Raw genomic sequence first — 13,065 nt, forward strand, 5'->3', positions numbered from 1 at the left:
CCCTCCGGGTGTATTTTACAATAAATCCCACATTGGCATCAGTGTGCATTTATTGTGCTGAGAGAGAAGTTTGATACCAAACTTCCTAGATTTCAATGTAGCCATTACGGAACAGGTGGAGTTCGTAATTGACAGACTCCCAGACCATATACTCTTTATGGCTACCCTGTACTTACAATGTCTAAGGTTTTGCTTAGACACTGTAGGGGCATAGTGCTCATGCAACTATGCCCTCACCTGTGGTATAGTGCACCCTACCTTAGGGCTGTAAGGCCTGCTAGAGGGGTGACTTACCTATGCCACAGGCAGCGGGACGTGGGCATGGCACCCTGAGGGGAGTGACATGTCGAATTAGTTATTTTTTCCCCACCAGCACACACAAGCTGTGAGGCACTGTGCATGTGCCGAGTGAGGGGTCCCCAGGGTACATGCTGCAGCCCTTAGAGACCTACCCTGGCCACAGGGCCCTTGGCACCAGGGGTACAATTTTCAAGGGACTTATCTGTGTGCCAGGGTTGTGCCAATTGTGAGAACCAAGGTACAGTTTAGGGAAAGAACACTGGTGCTGGGGCCTGGTTAGCAGGGTCCCAGCACACTTTCAGGGTAACCATGCCAAGGAAGGCATTTCCTTACAGTGGTATATCTGGGCGGTGTGTCAGGAAGGTTAGGGAGTAATTGTGTTCCACAGTCTGGAGCACCCATTTTTGTTTATGTGATGCTCCTCTGCCCACAGATGGAGAAGGTAATATGTACTCACACCGCTGTTCGTAAGCCACCAAGGACGACTGAAGAATTTACTCACCTTCGGTAATTATTTCCCTGGTACAGACTCTATCTAACCAAATCCTAACCTTAGAATATCTCCAAAGCATCAGAATGTATATGTAGAATCTCAGGCAGTATCTCTGCCTGCTGGTAGGTAGGGTCGATCGGCCCGGCATAGTTCGTATGTCAGAAGTGACGTTGAGGTGCCCATATAACGCCCCATGATATACCCCAGGAACGGCGCACAGCCTTCTTCTGCTGCAACAGCCGAGCTTAATTTCCTGCTCGTGAATCGACTTGAGGTGCATTAACCTGCACTCGATTCAGGCCATGAGATGACCAAATTCCAGGCACTAGAGCCAGACCAAGTGGAGGTCACACACATCTGTGACATTCCCTGCAAGGTTTAAACCCTATAGGATTTGCAGGGTACATGTCCTTGAGCACACTGGGAGCAATAGCTCAACAACAGTCTGTAATAAAGTCAAATAAGTTGGTAAAAAAATTGACCGAAGTAGCTCTCTGGATTTGTGTTGATTGCACAGTAAAGGAACTGATGGCAGCACACCGGGGTGGCACTTATATAGGCACCACAGAGTCACTTCCCATCCCAACGCAGAGCTCATCAATGCCACCTACCAGCGCACAGAGGCATTGTTCAAGATTTTCCAGATCCAGTTTGATGCATGTGAAGTATTCTAAGGTGAGAAATCTGCAGTCAGAAGTCTCTATCTGAATAAAGAGGTTTTACAGTGGGGGTGGTTTGGGTCTGGCGGTGTGTTGCCCCAGAGGGTCTGGATGCTGGTGACCTGATCCTTTGTCTCTACCTCAAAAGGATTGTGAGGCATGCTGTTGTGGAGGAACAATCTGCTGTTACCTTTGCTGGCATCCCCTATCACAGCCTTAAAAAAAGGCAAAGTTTTGGGGTAAACTGCCAAACGGGCAGGGCTAGAAGTAGACCACTGCCTGCTCTTAAAAACATTTTTTAACGTTCTCAAAAGGGGAAGGCTTATTTTTTTTTTTTTACTTTCATGGAGCTCAACAGGCTTTTGCTACCTAGATCTAGTCACGTCCCGGAACTGGTGCGAAAAGGTGGGCTAACTCACTATTTAAATTGATTTATCCTATTCAGACAACTCCCATGACTATCAGCCACTGCCCGTTTTGCAGGTTAATGTGTGATAGGCCAATGTAACGGGCATCTTATCCTCATCGATAGGCCTTAACAAAGAAGGCCTCCAATTGTAACCGATGTTGGCATACCCAATGTTAAAATCCATCTTCTTAACAAACAAGTTACTTATCTTGGGTAACTCATTATCTGGTAGAGACTCAATCTAGCTGCAGATTCCTTACCTTTCAATTCCCTGGCGTCAGCTTCGAATCCAGAATCTTCTTGCTGAGCAATACCCTGCACGCGCTGTCAGGTGGCGTCATTTGGTTCCGCATGCAACGTCTTGCTCCACGTGGCTTCATCAGCGTCGTTGGAGCCGTCTATGATGTCACGGTCGTCTATATAGATGCCACCTCAGTGCGCGTACGTCAGTTCTTTTATCCACAGAAAATTCCACACCAGAAGCGCAGAGTCATGGATAGAACCAACATTTGTCTGTGCAAAACTAGGACCCTAAGAAGGGATAAACCCTACTAGTCACATCCGCAGAGTGGGGAGGCATTGGTGGGTGCAAGGAATCTGCAGCTAGATAGAGACACTGCCAGATAATGTGTTACCAAATGTAAGTAACTTGTTCATCTGATAGAGACTTCCAGCTGCAGATTCCTTACCTTTGAATAGATACCCAAGCCATAACCTCCTGGCGGTGGGCTACAGATACCACTCCTTACACTAAAAAGTCCTGCAGGACTGAAGGGGCAAAGTACCCGTCCCTTCATACCTGACTGTCGAAGCAGTAATGTTTTGCAAACGTGTGCAAGAACGCCCACGTTGCAGCCTGACAGATCTCCAGGATTGGTACACCTTGAGCTAGCGCAGTGGTAGCAGCTTTTCCCCTGGTAGAATGAGCCCGCAAGCCCTCAGGAAGCTGCTACCTGGCCAATGCGCAGCATATCTTAATAGAGAGAATGACCCAGCGTGAAATGGGTTCGCTTCTGCACTGCCTGACCCTTCTTTGGTCCCATGTACCCCACAAAGAGTTGGCCATCCACCTGGAACTCTTGTGCGGTCAAGGTAGAACGACAATGCTCTTTTTGGGTCCAGTCAATGGAGTCGCTCCTCTTCCTTAGAGGGACGCGGTGGAGCAAAGCAGGTGGGTAGGGTCATATCCTGACCCACATGGAATGGGGTCACCACCGTAGGGAGGAAAGAAGCACGAGTTCTGAGAATCACTTTATCTGGATGGATATTGAGATACGGTGGCCTTGATTACCGGGCTTGCATCTCACTCACCCTCCTGGCAGATGTTATTGCCACTAAGAAGGATGTCTTGATGGTGAGCAGCCGGCGGGGACAGTTGTGCAAAGGCTCGAAGGGAGCACACAGGAGAAATGTGAGGACAAGATTTAAGTCCCATTGAGGCATAATAAAGGGCATAGGGGGAAACATATGTACAAGCCCTTTGATGAATCTATTTACACTGGGAGATTTGAACAAGGAAGCCTAGTCAGGCAGCCGAAGAAATGCTGATAAGGCAGAAAGCTAGACCTTTAGAGTCCTACGGAAGAACCCTGCTGGGCTAAAAACAGAATGAAAAGAAGAATGTCAGAAAGAGAAGCAGAAAGAGGGTCAATAGACCTTTCTGTACAATAAAATACAAAGCGTTTCGAACGGCAGGTGTATACCGGCTTAGTGGAGTGATGCCTGGCTGCCAAAATAACCTTACAGACTTTGTGAGGAAGATCAAAACCCATCAAATGCCGCCACTCAATCTCCACGCATGAAGGCGCAGAATTGACAGCTTCGAGTGGAGGACCCTTCCCTGCTGCTGCGATAGAAGATCCTCTCGAAGGGGCAGCGTGATCGAAGGATTAATGCTCATTTTGAGTCGCTCAGGATACCTGACTCGCCGTGCCCAATCCGGAACCACTAAGACGACTTGGACCCAGTCGGTCTTGATCTTCTTGAGAACTCTGGGCAGAAGTGGTATGGGTGGAAATGCATACCGGAGGCCTGAAAAGTGTCGCCAAGCGAATGCCGCTGTGGAAACTCCAACACGCAATACTGCTGACATGGCGTGTTCTCTACAGACGCGAGCAGATCTAACCAAGGCTTTTCCCACTGCTGAAAGAGTCCTTGCACCACCTCCAGGTGGAGATACCATTCGTGATCCGCTAGGCGTCGACGGCTTAGTTTGTCTGCCCTGGCGTTCAGAGAACCTGCCAGATGTTGAACCAGCAGGGTTACGCCCTGCTGTTCCAGCCATGTCCAGAGACGCAGAGCCTCTTGACAAAGGGTCAATGACCCCACACCGCCCTGCTTGTTGCAGTACCACATTGAGGTAGTGTTGTCCGTGAACACCTGCACTAACTTCCCTTTCACAACAGGAAGAGATGCTTTCAATGCTAGCCAGATCGCCCAGAGCTCCAATAAGTTGATATGGAGTCCAGACTCCACTGGAGACCAGAGGCCCCTGATCTCTACCTCTCCCAGATGGCTTCCCCAACCTAGAAGTGACGCATCTGTCACTGCTGTGAGATCTGGTTGGGGAAAGGAGAGGAGTCTGCCTTTGACCCAATTGCTGTTCACTAACCACCACTGCAGGTCTTTTGGAGTTCACTCTGAGATCTGAACCGTGTCAGTAACATTTCCCTGATGCTGCGCCCATTGGAACATCAGGTCCAATTGCAGAGCCCTCATATGCCATCTGGCATGTTTGACTAACAGGATGCAGGAATCCATGAGTCCCAAAAACCTCAGAGTCCGTCTCACCGAAATCCAGTATAAAGGCCGAAACATCGGTATCATAACCTGAATATCCTGGACTCGCTTCTCTGGAGGATAGGCCCCACAGTGCACTGTGTCCAGAACAGCTCCGATGAAAGGGAGCTTCTGAGAGGAAGTCAGATGTGACTTTGGCACGTTTATTGTGAACCCCAGCGAATGCACAAGGTCCGCCATAGTCTGAAGGTGGGTGATGAGAGCCTGGGGTGTAGGAGCCTTCAACAGCAGTCGTCCAGGTAGGGGAAGCTTGAGATCTCTAACCTGCGCAGATGAGCTGCCACCACCGCCATCACTTTGGTGAACACCCGAGGGGCACTGGTGAGACCGAAGGGGAGCATGGTAAACTGAAAGTGCTCTTGGCCCACCTTGAACTGCAAGTAACCCCTGTGGGCGGGCAGGATGGAGATGTGAAAATATGCATACTGCAAGTCCAACACTACCATCCAGTCTCCTTGGTCTAGGGCAGACAAAATCTGAGCAAGAGTGAGCATCTTGAATTTCTCCTTTTTGAGGTAAAGATTGACATCCCTTAAATCCAAAATAGGGCGAAGACCCTTGTTCTTTTTGGGAATCAGAAAGTAGAGGGAATAAAAACCACTGACTGCTTCTGACATCGGGACCCTTGCTATGGCTCCCTTGGCCAAGAGAGCCGTAACTTCCTCATGGAGTAAAATCAAATGATCCCCCATCAGCCATTCTATTAATGGAGGGATAGAGGTAGGGAAAGACTGGAAGGGGAGGGAAGGGTCCTTCTGGATGATCTGTAAGACCCATTTGTCCAATGTTATGGATTGCCAGTGAGGAGATTAAACTGAATCCTCCCTCCAACTGACGGACATGGTCTTGCAGAACCATACTAGGAGGGCTTGGGCGTTGCAGACGACTGCGTCCTCGCTCTGGATGCTGTTATGTCAGAGGACGGTGGCTAACCTGTTGTTGGCGTGGTACCACACCCCTCACGAAGCCTCGAAAGGGGTGATTGACAGACTGCTGTCGAACAGGCGTTAAAAAACACAAGGATCTGGCCGTAGCTCGAAAATCCTTGAATCTCTCAAGAGCAGAGTCTGCCTTTTCACCAAAAAGGCGTGTGCTATCGAAAGGCATGTCCATCAAGTTCGACTAGACATCCCCCGAACAGCCAGTGGTACACAGACAGGCGTGGCGTCGGAGGGCCACTGTAGAAGAAATCGCTCTGTCCAGCTAGTCATTCGTGTCCAAGCCACACCTGATGGTAAACTTGGCTGCATCTCTCTCATCCTTGACAGCCTGGGTGAGAGTGTCCCGTAAGCCCTCCGGGCCCTGGGGCAGCACTTGTGCCACCGTGTCCCATAAATTATGGGAAAAATAACCCAATAGGCAAGAGGTGTTTACTGACGTCAATGCCAGGTTGGAGGAAGAAAACATCATCTTCCCAAGTTGGTCCAGCCTCTTGCATTCCCTATCCGGGGGAGTGGAAGGGAAGGCACCACAGGAGGTGGAGGCTTGGACCACCAAGCTCTCCGGGGTGGGGTTTGGGTGAGGAAACTAGAGACGCTTGGAGCTGGTCTATGGCAGCGGCCGATTGCCCTGTTCACAGGAGCCCCTGTGCTGGGTTTGGACCACGTTCCCTGAAGGACATCTGTGAGGGCTTCATTGAAGGGTACCATCGGCTCTGAAGTAGCAACCATTGGCTGAAGCACCTCCGTCAAGAGATTAGTCCTGTCTGGCACGACAGGCAAGTCTAGGTCCAAGACCTCAGCTGCCCTACGAACCACCATGGCATAAGATGCCCCCTCCTCCGTATCCACAGCGGGAGGTGAGAGCACGCCAGCATCTGGAGAAGTATCCAGTCCACTGGCTTTTCCTAGATCCGCATACCAGTCCTGTTCATGCTCCAATCCATATTCTAAAGGGTCCTCACACCCCTCCCACTCCTCACCTGTGCCTGGCTGTTCTAAAAAAGCCTCGGGCACTGATTTGGGCCTAATGGCGCTGTCGAAATTGGCATTGTACGACATTGTTCCAGCTCTGGATCATCAGGAATGAGGATGGGGCTACCACCAGTGGGTACTGGTGGTGGAGGGAGCGATGACGTCAGACCCAACACCGGAGGAGGCCGACTGTGAGAACCCGGCACAGGTCTGGATCCGCTATCGGATCCTGGAGTCCCCAAACGCGCCAAAGCCGCGGGCATCAAATCCGATGGGGTCCCTGCTGATCCCGCGGGGCCCGAAGACCAACCCAAGGGGGCAGTCCGCTCAAAAACAAGGAGCATAGCCTCATAAAATTTCTTTAATTGAGCTGGGGTCATTCCAGCTCCCGGAAAGGGGGCGGCCTTGGCAACAGCTCCGTGGAACTGTGCTTGGAACGTCAACGTTCCCGAGATGTCTCGTCGGCCGACGGGCATGATGATGTCAAATATGTCTTTGACTTCTTTTTTGTGCCTCTTTCCAGAGTGCCCAGAGGACCTTGTATGGGACGAAGAGGACTTGGGGCTTCTGGAGTGCTTCTGGGACACCCTCCTTGAGCGGAACCGTGACCTCCGTGGAGTTGCGCCGACCGAAGTCGACTGCTGGGCCGCCATGAGCTTTAGGGACGGCCCCCCAAAGCTTTCGATGCCATTGCCTGGCAGTTGGAACCCGACTTTGACTCGTGGTCCCTGTCGAGGCACAAGAGATTTACCTTGTGGGGGTCCGTCACCGACATCGAGTGATGGCAGGCACCGCACGGCTTGAACCCCGTCTTTCTAGAGGACATATTCCTAGCACGGACGACAAAAATCCTCGACAAAACATAAAAAAAAGGCTTGCCAAAAAAGGCAAAGGGTAGCTCGATCCCGGATCTGTGCTTAACCGACGCGAAAGGAAAAGAACTGACGTACGTGCGCGAGGTGGTGTCTATACAGATGACCGTGACATCATAGAGGGCTGCAACGATGATGACGAAACCACGCAGAGCCGGACGACGCATGTGGAACCAAACGATGCCACCCGACGGCACGCACAGGATAATTCTCAGCAAAAAGACTCTGCATTCAAAGCTGACTCCAGGGAATTCAAAGGTAAGGAATCTGCAGCTAGAAGTCTCTATCAGTTGAATAAGTTACTTACCTTTCTTTCTGGAATAGCCCATCTAACTGCAGATTCCTCACCTCTGAATTTTTCCCCAGGCATCAGACTGCATCCAGAAAATTGTTAGCAGTTGCTCTGGCACAGAAAGAAACAAAATTATGTCAGTGTGCACAGGTGGCACCTACATAGGTCACCGCACACCACATCGAGAGCAGAACATCGATGAGGAAAGAAAGGAACTGATGTCAGCACAGAAGGACAGCTCTGACATTGACACAGAGCCACCGGCACCACTTATTGAACACATGGGTACTGCTGAATATTTTCCAGATTCCGTCTGTTGCCTAGGGAAGTATTCAAAAAGTGAGGAAGCAGCTGTAAAAGTCTCAATCAGAAAAATCTGTAGGTGGTAAGGAAGACTCTTTTTCCACCTTACAGCATGGTATTCTATATGTCTTTCCTTGATGTAGGATTTTACAAGCATGGAAATCAAAACATTAAGGATATGTAACACGTATCTACAATTTATAAATATTTATATCCAAGCCAGCTAGTATTTGTGAGTTGAAGGTGCTTCGCCCAAGCTAGGTCCTGAACTGCAATGCAGGAGACGGAGCAGTCTCTGTCTTTTGTAGCTCCTATATAAACTCTGAAACCAATAACAAATGACTTCCTTTTGAGCAATAAAACACAAAACTGTTCTCAAAAACATTGTTTTCAGAGCACTTGGAATGAAAGAATTGCCATCCAGACAAGTACATTTATAGAGCTAGGATTTTCTGGGCACTCCAAGAGAAATAAGATAAAATAACTAGTCAGGAACACCAATTCATCAAATTTTGAGATGATTACAATGGCAACAGCAAATGTTTCAGGATATCGTATACATTTCCATCCACATATGGGAGACTTACCCACTGTTTTTCGTTATCGGTGTCATGTGTTATGTGCAGAAAGAGAAGCTCTCCAATTTCTGTTGTAAATCCTCGAGTGCCCTAATCAATGTCATGTTTGTCTTTGGTTTAGTCACTTTAAGAGATATCATTACCATGTAAGTGCGGTATCATCTCTATTGCTGAGCCCTGGGAGTTTCTGCAAGGCACTGGGACATTCAGGTAAGAGCTTTACAGCACCATCTACCGTTTACTCTGTTGCTGGATGCCTCTTCACCTTATCCCAGGACATCAATTTCCTGTCCCAAAGGTTCCCTACCTTCACTCCTAATATATCATCCCTCTTCTGGCCTGGTTTTGGTGCTCAGGTAATCCATAAATCGTGCATATAAAACACCAGCAAGCATTCAAATTGTTATCAGTGCATTTAGTGTAGAAATATATTTAGACTTCTACAGGGAAAAAGTCCACAAAGAAACTGCATGTCAGCACTGAGCTGGTGACAGTCTGTGTCTGACATCACCTGTCCACGTCAACATACACAATAAAGTGTATACAGCACAACTCTCCGGGATCTACTGTTAAATGTACTTATTCCTCTTTACTAAATGATAACTGAAAAACAATAAAGTAATATTTACTTGCCTTGGGATTGTTAGCATCAAACAGCCCAGTAGACAGACCAATGAGCAGTGAACAATTGTTCTTTTTTTTCACTCGAGGTTCAGATAATGAGCGAGACGGTAAAGCATCATCCAGCCACGAGTTAGGGGATTTATTAGGTGCGTCTCCTTGAACAGCTTGTGGTAGGTTCACCTTCTGGAAAAAAGGTTGCTCCTGTGGAAGCGATTCACTACAGCGATGCTCTGGTGGGGCTGTAAAAAACACAACTCACATTATGAAAAAAGCACCAAGAACATATTTTACACTAGCAGTTACTGAGGCAATGTAAGATATAAGGTGAAGATTTCCTAAAGCCTTAACTGACCAAAAATGTCACTAAAGATTCTGTCACTTTACCAGTTGTTTGTCTTGTTATTTAGTTGAAGCTAGAACACAGATCAATTACAGTTTGATGTGACAGTTAAAAACACGTTTGCCTAAAGACCTGCTGTCAGCAAAAGAGCAGGGCTAGGGTCATCTAGTCTGAACACTGCTGCAACACCAATACTGATAAAAAGGACAAAAGGAGCATTATTCTACCCTCTTGTCCCTATTGTGGCACTACTACTGTTCCTGAAGTCTGGCACATACCAGATTGAACTAATTAACAAGGTTGACGCCCACCATTCCAGCTGGATGGTTATTCCTGCATTTACTAACATATTTTTAGACAAATCCAATGTGATATTTGCTAAATTCACCCAGTAGGTCATAATTTCATAAGCCGCGCTGTAAAGCAACAATTAATTTTTGATGACCTTGCCTTGGTACAGAGTAAAAATAAGAGAACTATGCAAAGGGAGGCGCTTCTTTTTAAGAATGTCGGTTTAGTTAAATTACTAAAACTAAATCATTGACATTGTTTATTAAAAAAAGGAAATTTATTACAGCCAGAACAAAGGTGACATAACGCTAAAAATATGTTCTATAAAGCAGCAGTGCCGGGATTGAAGAAATATAATCAGATTAACCGAGAGCCTTCCTTTGGGGGTATCCCCTGATAATTATCACTGTAAATTACTGTAGGAAGTTGGCTCTGTATGTACTATTTCAAAGTAAGAAATAGTGTGCACAGAGTCCAAGGGTTCCCCTTAGAGGTAAGATAGTGGCAAAAATAGATAATACTAATGCTCTATTTTGTGGTAGTGTGCTTGAGCAGTAGGCTTATCAGAGGGTAGTGTTAAGCATTTGTTGTACACACACAGGCAATAAATGAGGAACACACACTCAAAGACTTACTCCAGGCCAATAGGTTTTTATATAGAAAAATATATTTTCTTAGTTTATTTTAAGAACCACAGGTTCAAGATTTACAAGTAATACTTCAAATGAAAGGTATTTCACTCAGGTATTCTAGGAACTTTGATTAACCACAATAGCATGTACAGTTGTGGCAAAAATGGCAATAAGCTATTTTAAAAGTGGACACAGTGCAAAAATCAACAGTTCCTGGGGGAGGTAAGTAATTGTTAAGTGCACAGGTAAGTAAAACACTTACAGGGTTCAAAGTTGTGTCCAAGGTAGCCCACCGTTGGGGGTTCAAGGCCACCCCAAAGTTACCACACCAGCAGCTCAGGGCCGGTCAGGTGCAGAGGTCAAAGAGGTGCCCAAAACACATAGGCTTCAATGGAGAACAGGGGTGCCCGGTTCCAGTCTGCCAGCAGGTAAGTACCCGCGTCCTCGGGGGACAGACCAGGGGGGTTTTGTAGGGCACCGGGGGGGACACAAGCCAGCACAGAAAGTACACCCTCAGCGGCACAGAGGCAGCTGGGTGCAGAGTGAAAACAGGCGTCGGGTTTTGTATTGAAAGCAAGGGGGAGACCCGGGGGTCTCTTCAACGATGCAGGCAGGCACAGAGGGGGTTCCTCGGGGTAGCCACCACCTGGGCTAGGCAGAGGGTCGCCTGGGGGTCGCTCCTGCACTGGAGTTCGGTTCCTTCAGGTTCTGGGGACTGCGGGTGCAGTGTTAGTTCCAGGCGTCAGGTCCCTTGTTACAGGCAGTCGCGGTCAGGGGGAGCCTCTTGATTTCCTCTGCAGGCGTCGCTGTGGGGGCTCAGGGGGGTCGTCTCTGGCTACTCACGGGCTCGCAGTCGTCGGGGAGTCCTCCCTGTAGTGTTGGTTTTCTGCAGGTCGAGCCGGGGGCGTCGAGTGCAGAGTAGAAAGTCTCACGCTTCCGGCGGGAAACGTGAAGTCTTTAAAGTTGTTTCTTTGTTGCAAGAAAGTTGCAGATTGTTTAACAGGGCCGCTGTTCTCAGGAGTTTCTTGGTGCTTGGGTGCAGGGAAGTCCTCTGAGGCTTCAGAGGTCGCTGGTCCCTGTTGGATGCGTCGCTGTTGCAGTTTTATTCGAATTTGGGAGACAGGCCGGTAGGGCTGGGGCCAAAGCAGTTGTCGTATCCGTCTTCACTGCAGGGCTTCAGGTCAGCAGTCCTTCTTCTTGTTAAGGTTGCAGGAATCTAGTTTCCTAGGTTCTGGGGGCCCCTAAATACTGAATTTAGGGGTGTGTTTAGGCCTGGGAGGGTAGTAGCCAATGGCTACTGTCCTTGAGGGTGGCTACACCCTCTTTGTGCCTCCTCCCTGTGGGGAGGGGGGCACATCCCTATTCCTATAGGGGAATCCTCCTTCTACAAGATGGAGGATTTCTAAAAGTAAGGGTCACCTCAGCTCAGGACACCTTAGGGGCTGTCCTGACTAGTGGGTGACTCCTCCTTGTTTTTCTCATTATCTCCTCCAGCCTTGCCACCAAAAGTGGGGGCAGTGGCAGGAGGGGCGGGCATCTGCACTAGCTGGGATGCCCTGTGGCGCTGTAACAAAAGAGGTGAGCCTTTGAGGCTCACCACCAGGTGTTACAGTTCCTGCAGGGGGAGGTGAGAAGCACCTCCACCCAGTACAGGCTTTGTTCCTGGCCACAGAGTGACAAAGGCAGTCTCCCCATGTGGCCAGCAACATGTCTGGTGTGTGGCAGGCTGGCAGAAACTAGTCAGCCTACACTGGAAGTCGGGTATGTTTTCAGGGGGTATTTCTAAGATGCCCTCTGGGTGAATTTTACAATAAATTGTACACTGGCATCAGTGTGCATTTATTGTGCTGAGAAGGTTGATACCAAACTTCCCAGTTTTCAGTGTAGCCATTATGGAACTGTGGAGTTCGTGTTTGACAAACTCCCAGACCATATACTCTTATGGCTACCCTGCACTTACAATTAAGGTTTTGCTTAGACACTGTAGGGGCAGAGTGCTCATGCACATATGCCCTCACCTGTGGTATATTGCACCCTGCCTTAGGGCTGTAAGGCCTGCTAGAGGGGTGACTTCCCTATGCCACAGGCAGTGTGAGATTGGCATGGCACTCTGAGGGGAGTGCCATGTCGACTAAGTCATTTTCTCCCCACAAGCTGTGAAGCAGTGTGCATGTGCTGATTGAGAGGTCCCCAGGGTGGCATAAGACATGCTGCAGCCCTTAGAGACCTTCCCTGGCATCAGGGCCCTTGGTACCAGGGGTATCAGTTACAAGGGACTTACCTGAGTGCCAGGGTTGTGGCAATTGTGGAGACAAAGGTACAGTTTAGTGAAAGAACACTGGTGCTGGGGGGCCTCGTTAGCAGGGTCCCAGCACACTTTCAAATCATAACTTAGCATCAGCAAAGGCAAAAAGTCAGGGGGTAACCATGCCAAGGAGGCATTTCCTTACAATTACTGTCTAATACCTCTGTCGAATTAGGTGCTTGTGAAACCACACGTCACCATTTCAATCTCACAAAAGAGCTTCAAAAGATCAGACCTTTAGGTACTGTAACCAGT

The 13,065-nt window shown here is 48.6% G+C and overlaps 1 protein-coding gene across 5 annotated transcripts in view; it reads right to left on the bottom strand.

The window, feature by feature from the left end:
* NEK1 (NIMA related kinase 1) overlaps positions 1-13,065 on the bottom strand; it is an 800,483-nt gene that overhangs the window by 142,164 nt on the left and 645,254 nt on the right. For all 5 annotated transcript variants that reach the window (XM_069244156.1, XM_069244192.1, XM_069244183.1 and 2 more), the window contains one exon: positions 9,252-9,481. In XM_069244156.1, coding sequence (XP_069100257.1) covers positions 9,252-9,481 — 230 coding nt within the window. The remainder of the gene's footprint in view (positions 1-9,251; positions 9,482-13,065) is intronic.

Source organism: Pleurodeles waltl, chromosome 1_2 (genome assembly GCF_031143425.1).
Source record: "Pleurodeles waltl isolate 20211129_DDA chromosome 1_2, aPleWal1.hap1.20221129, whole genome shotgun sequence".
Classification (NCBI taxonomy): Eukaryota; Metazoa; Chordata; class Amphibia; order Caudata; family Salamandridae; genus Pleurodeles; species Pleurodeles waltl.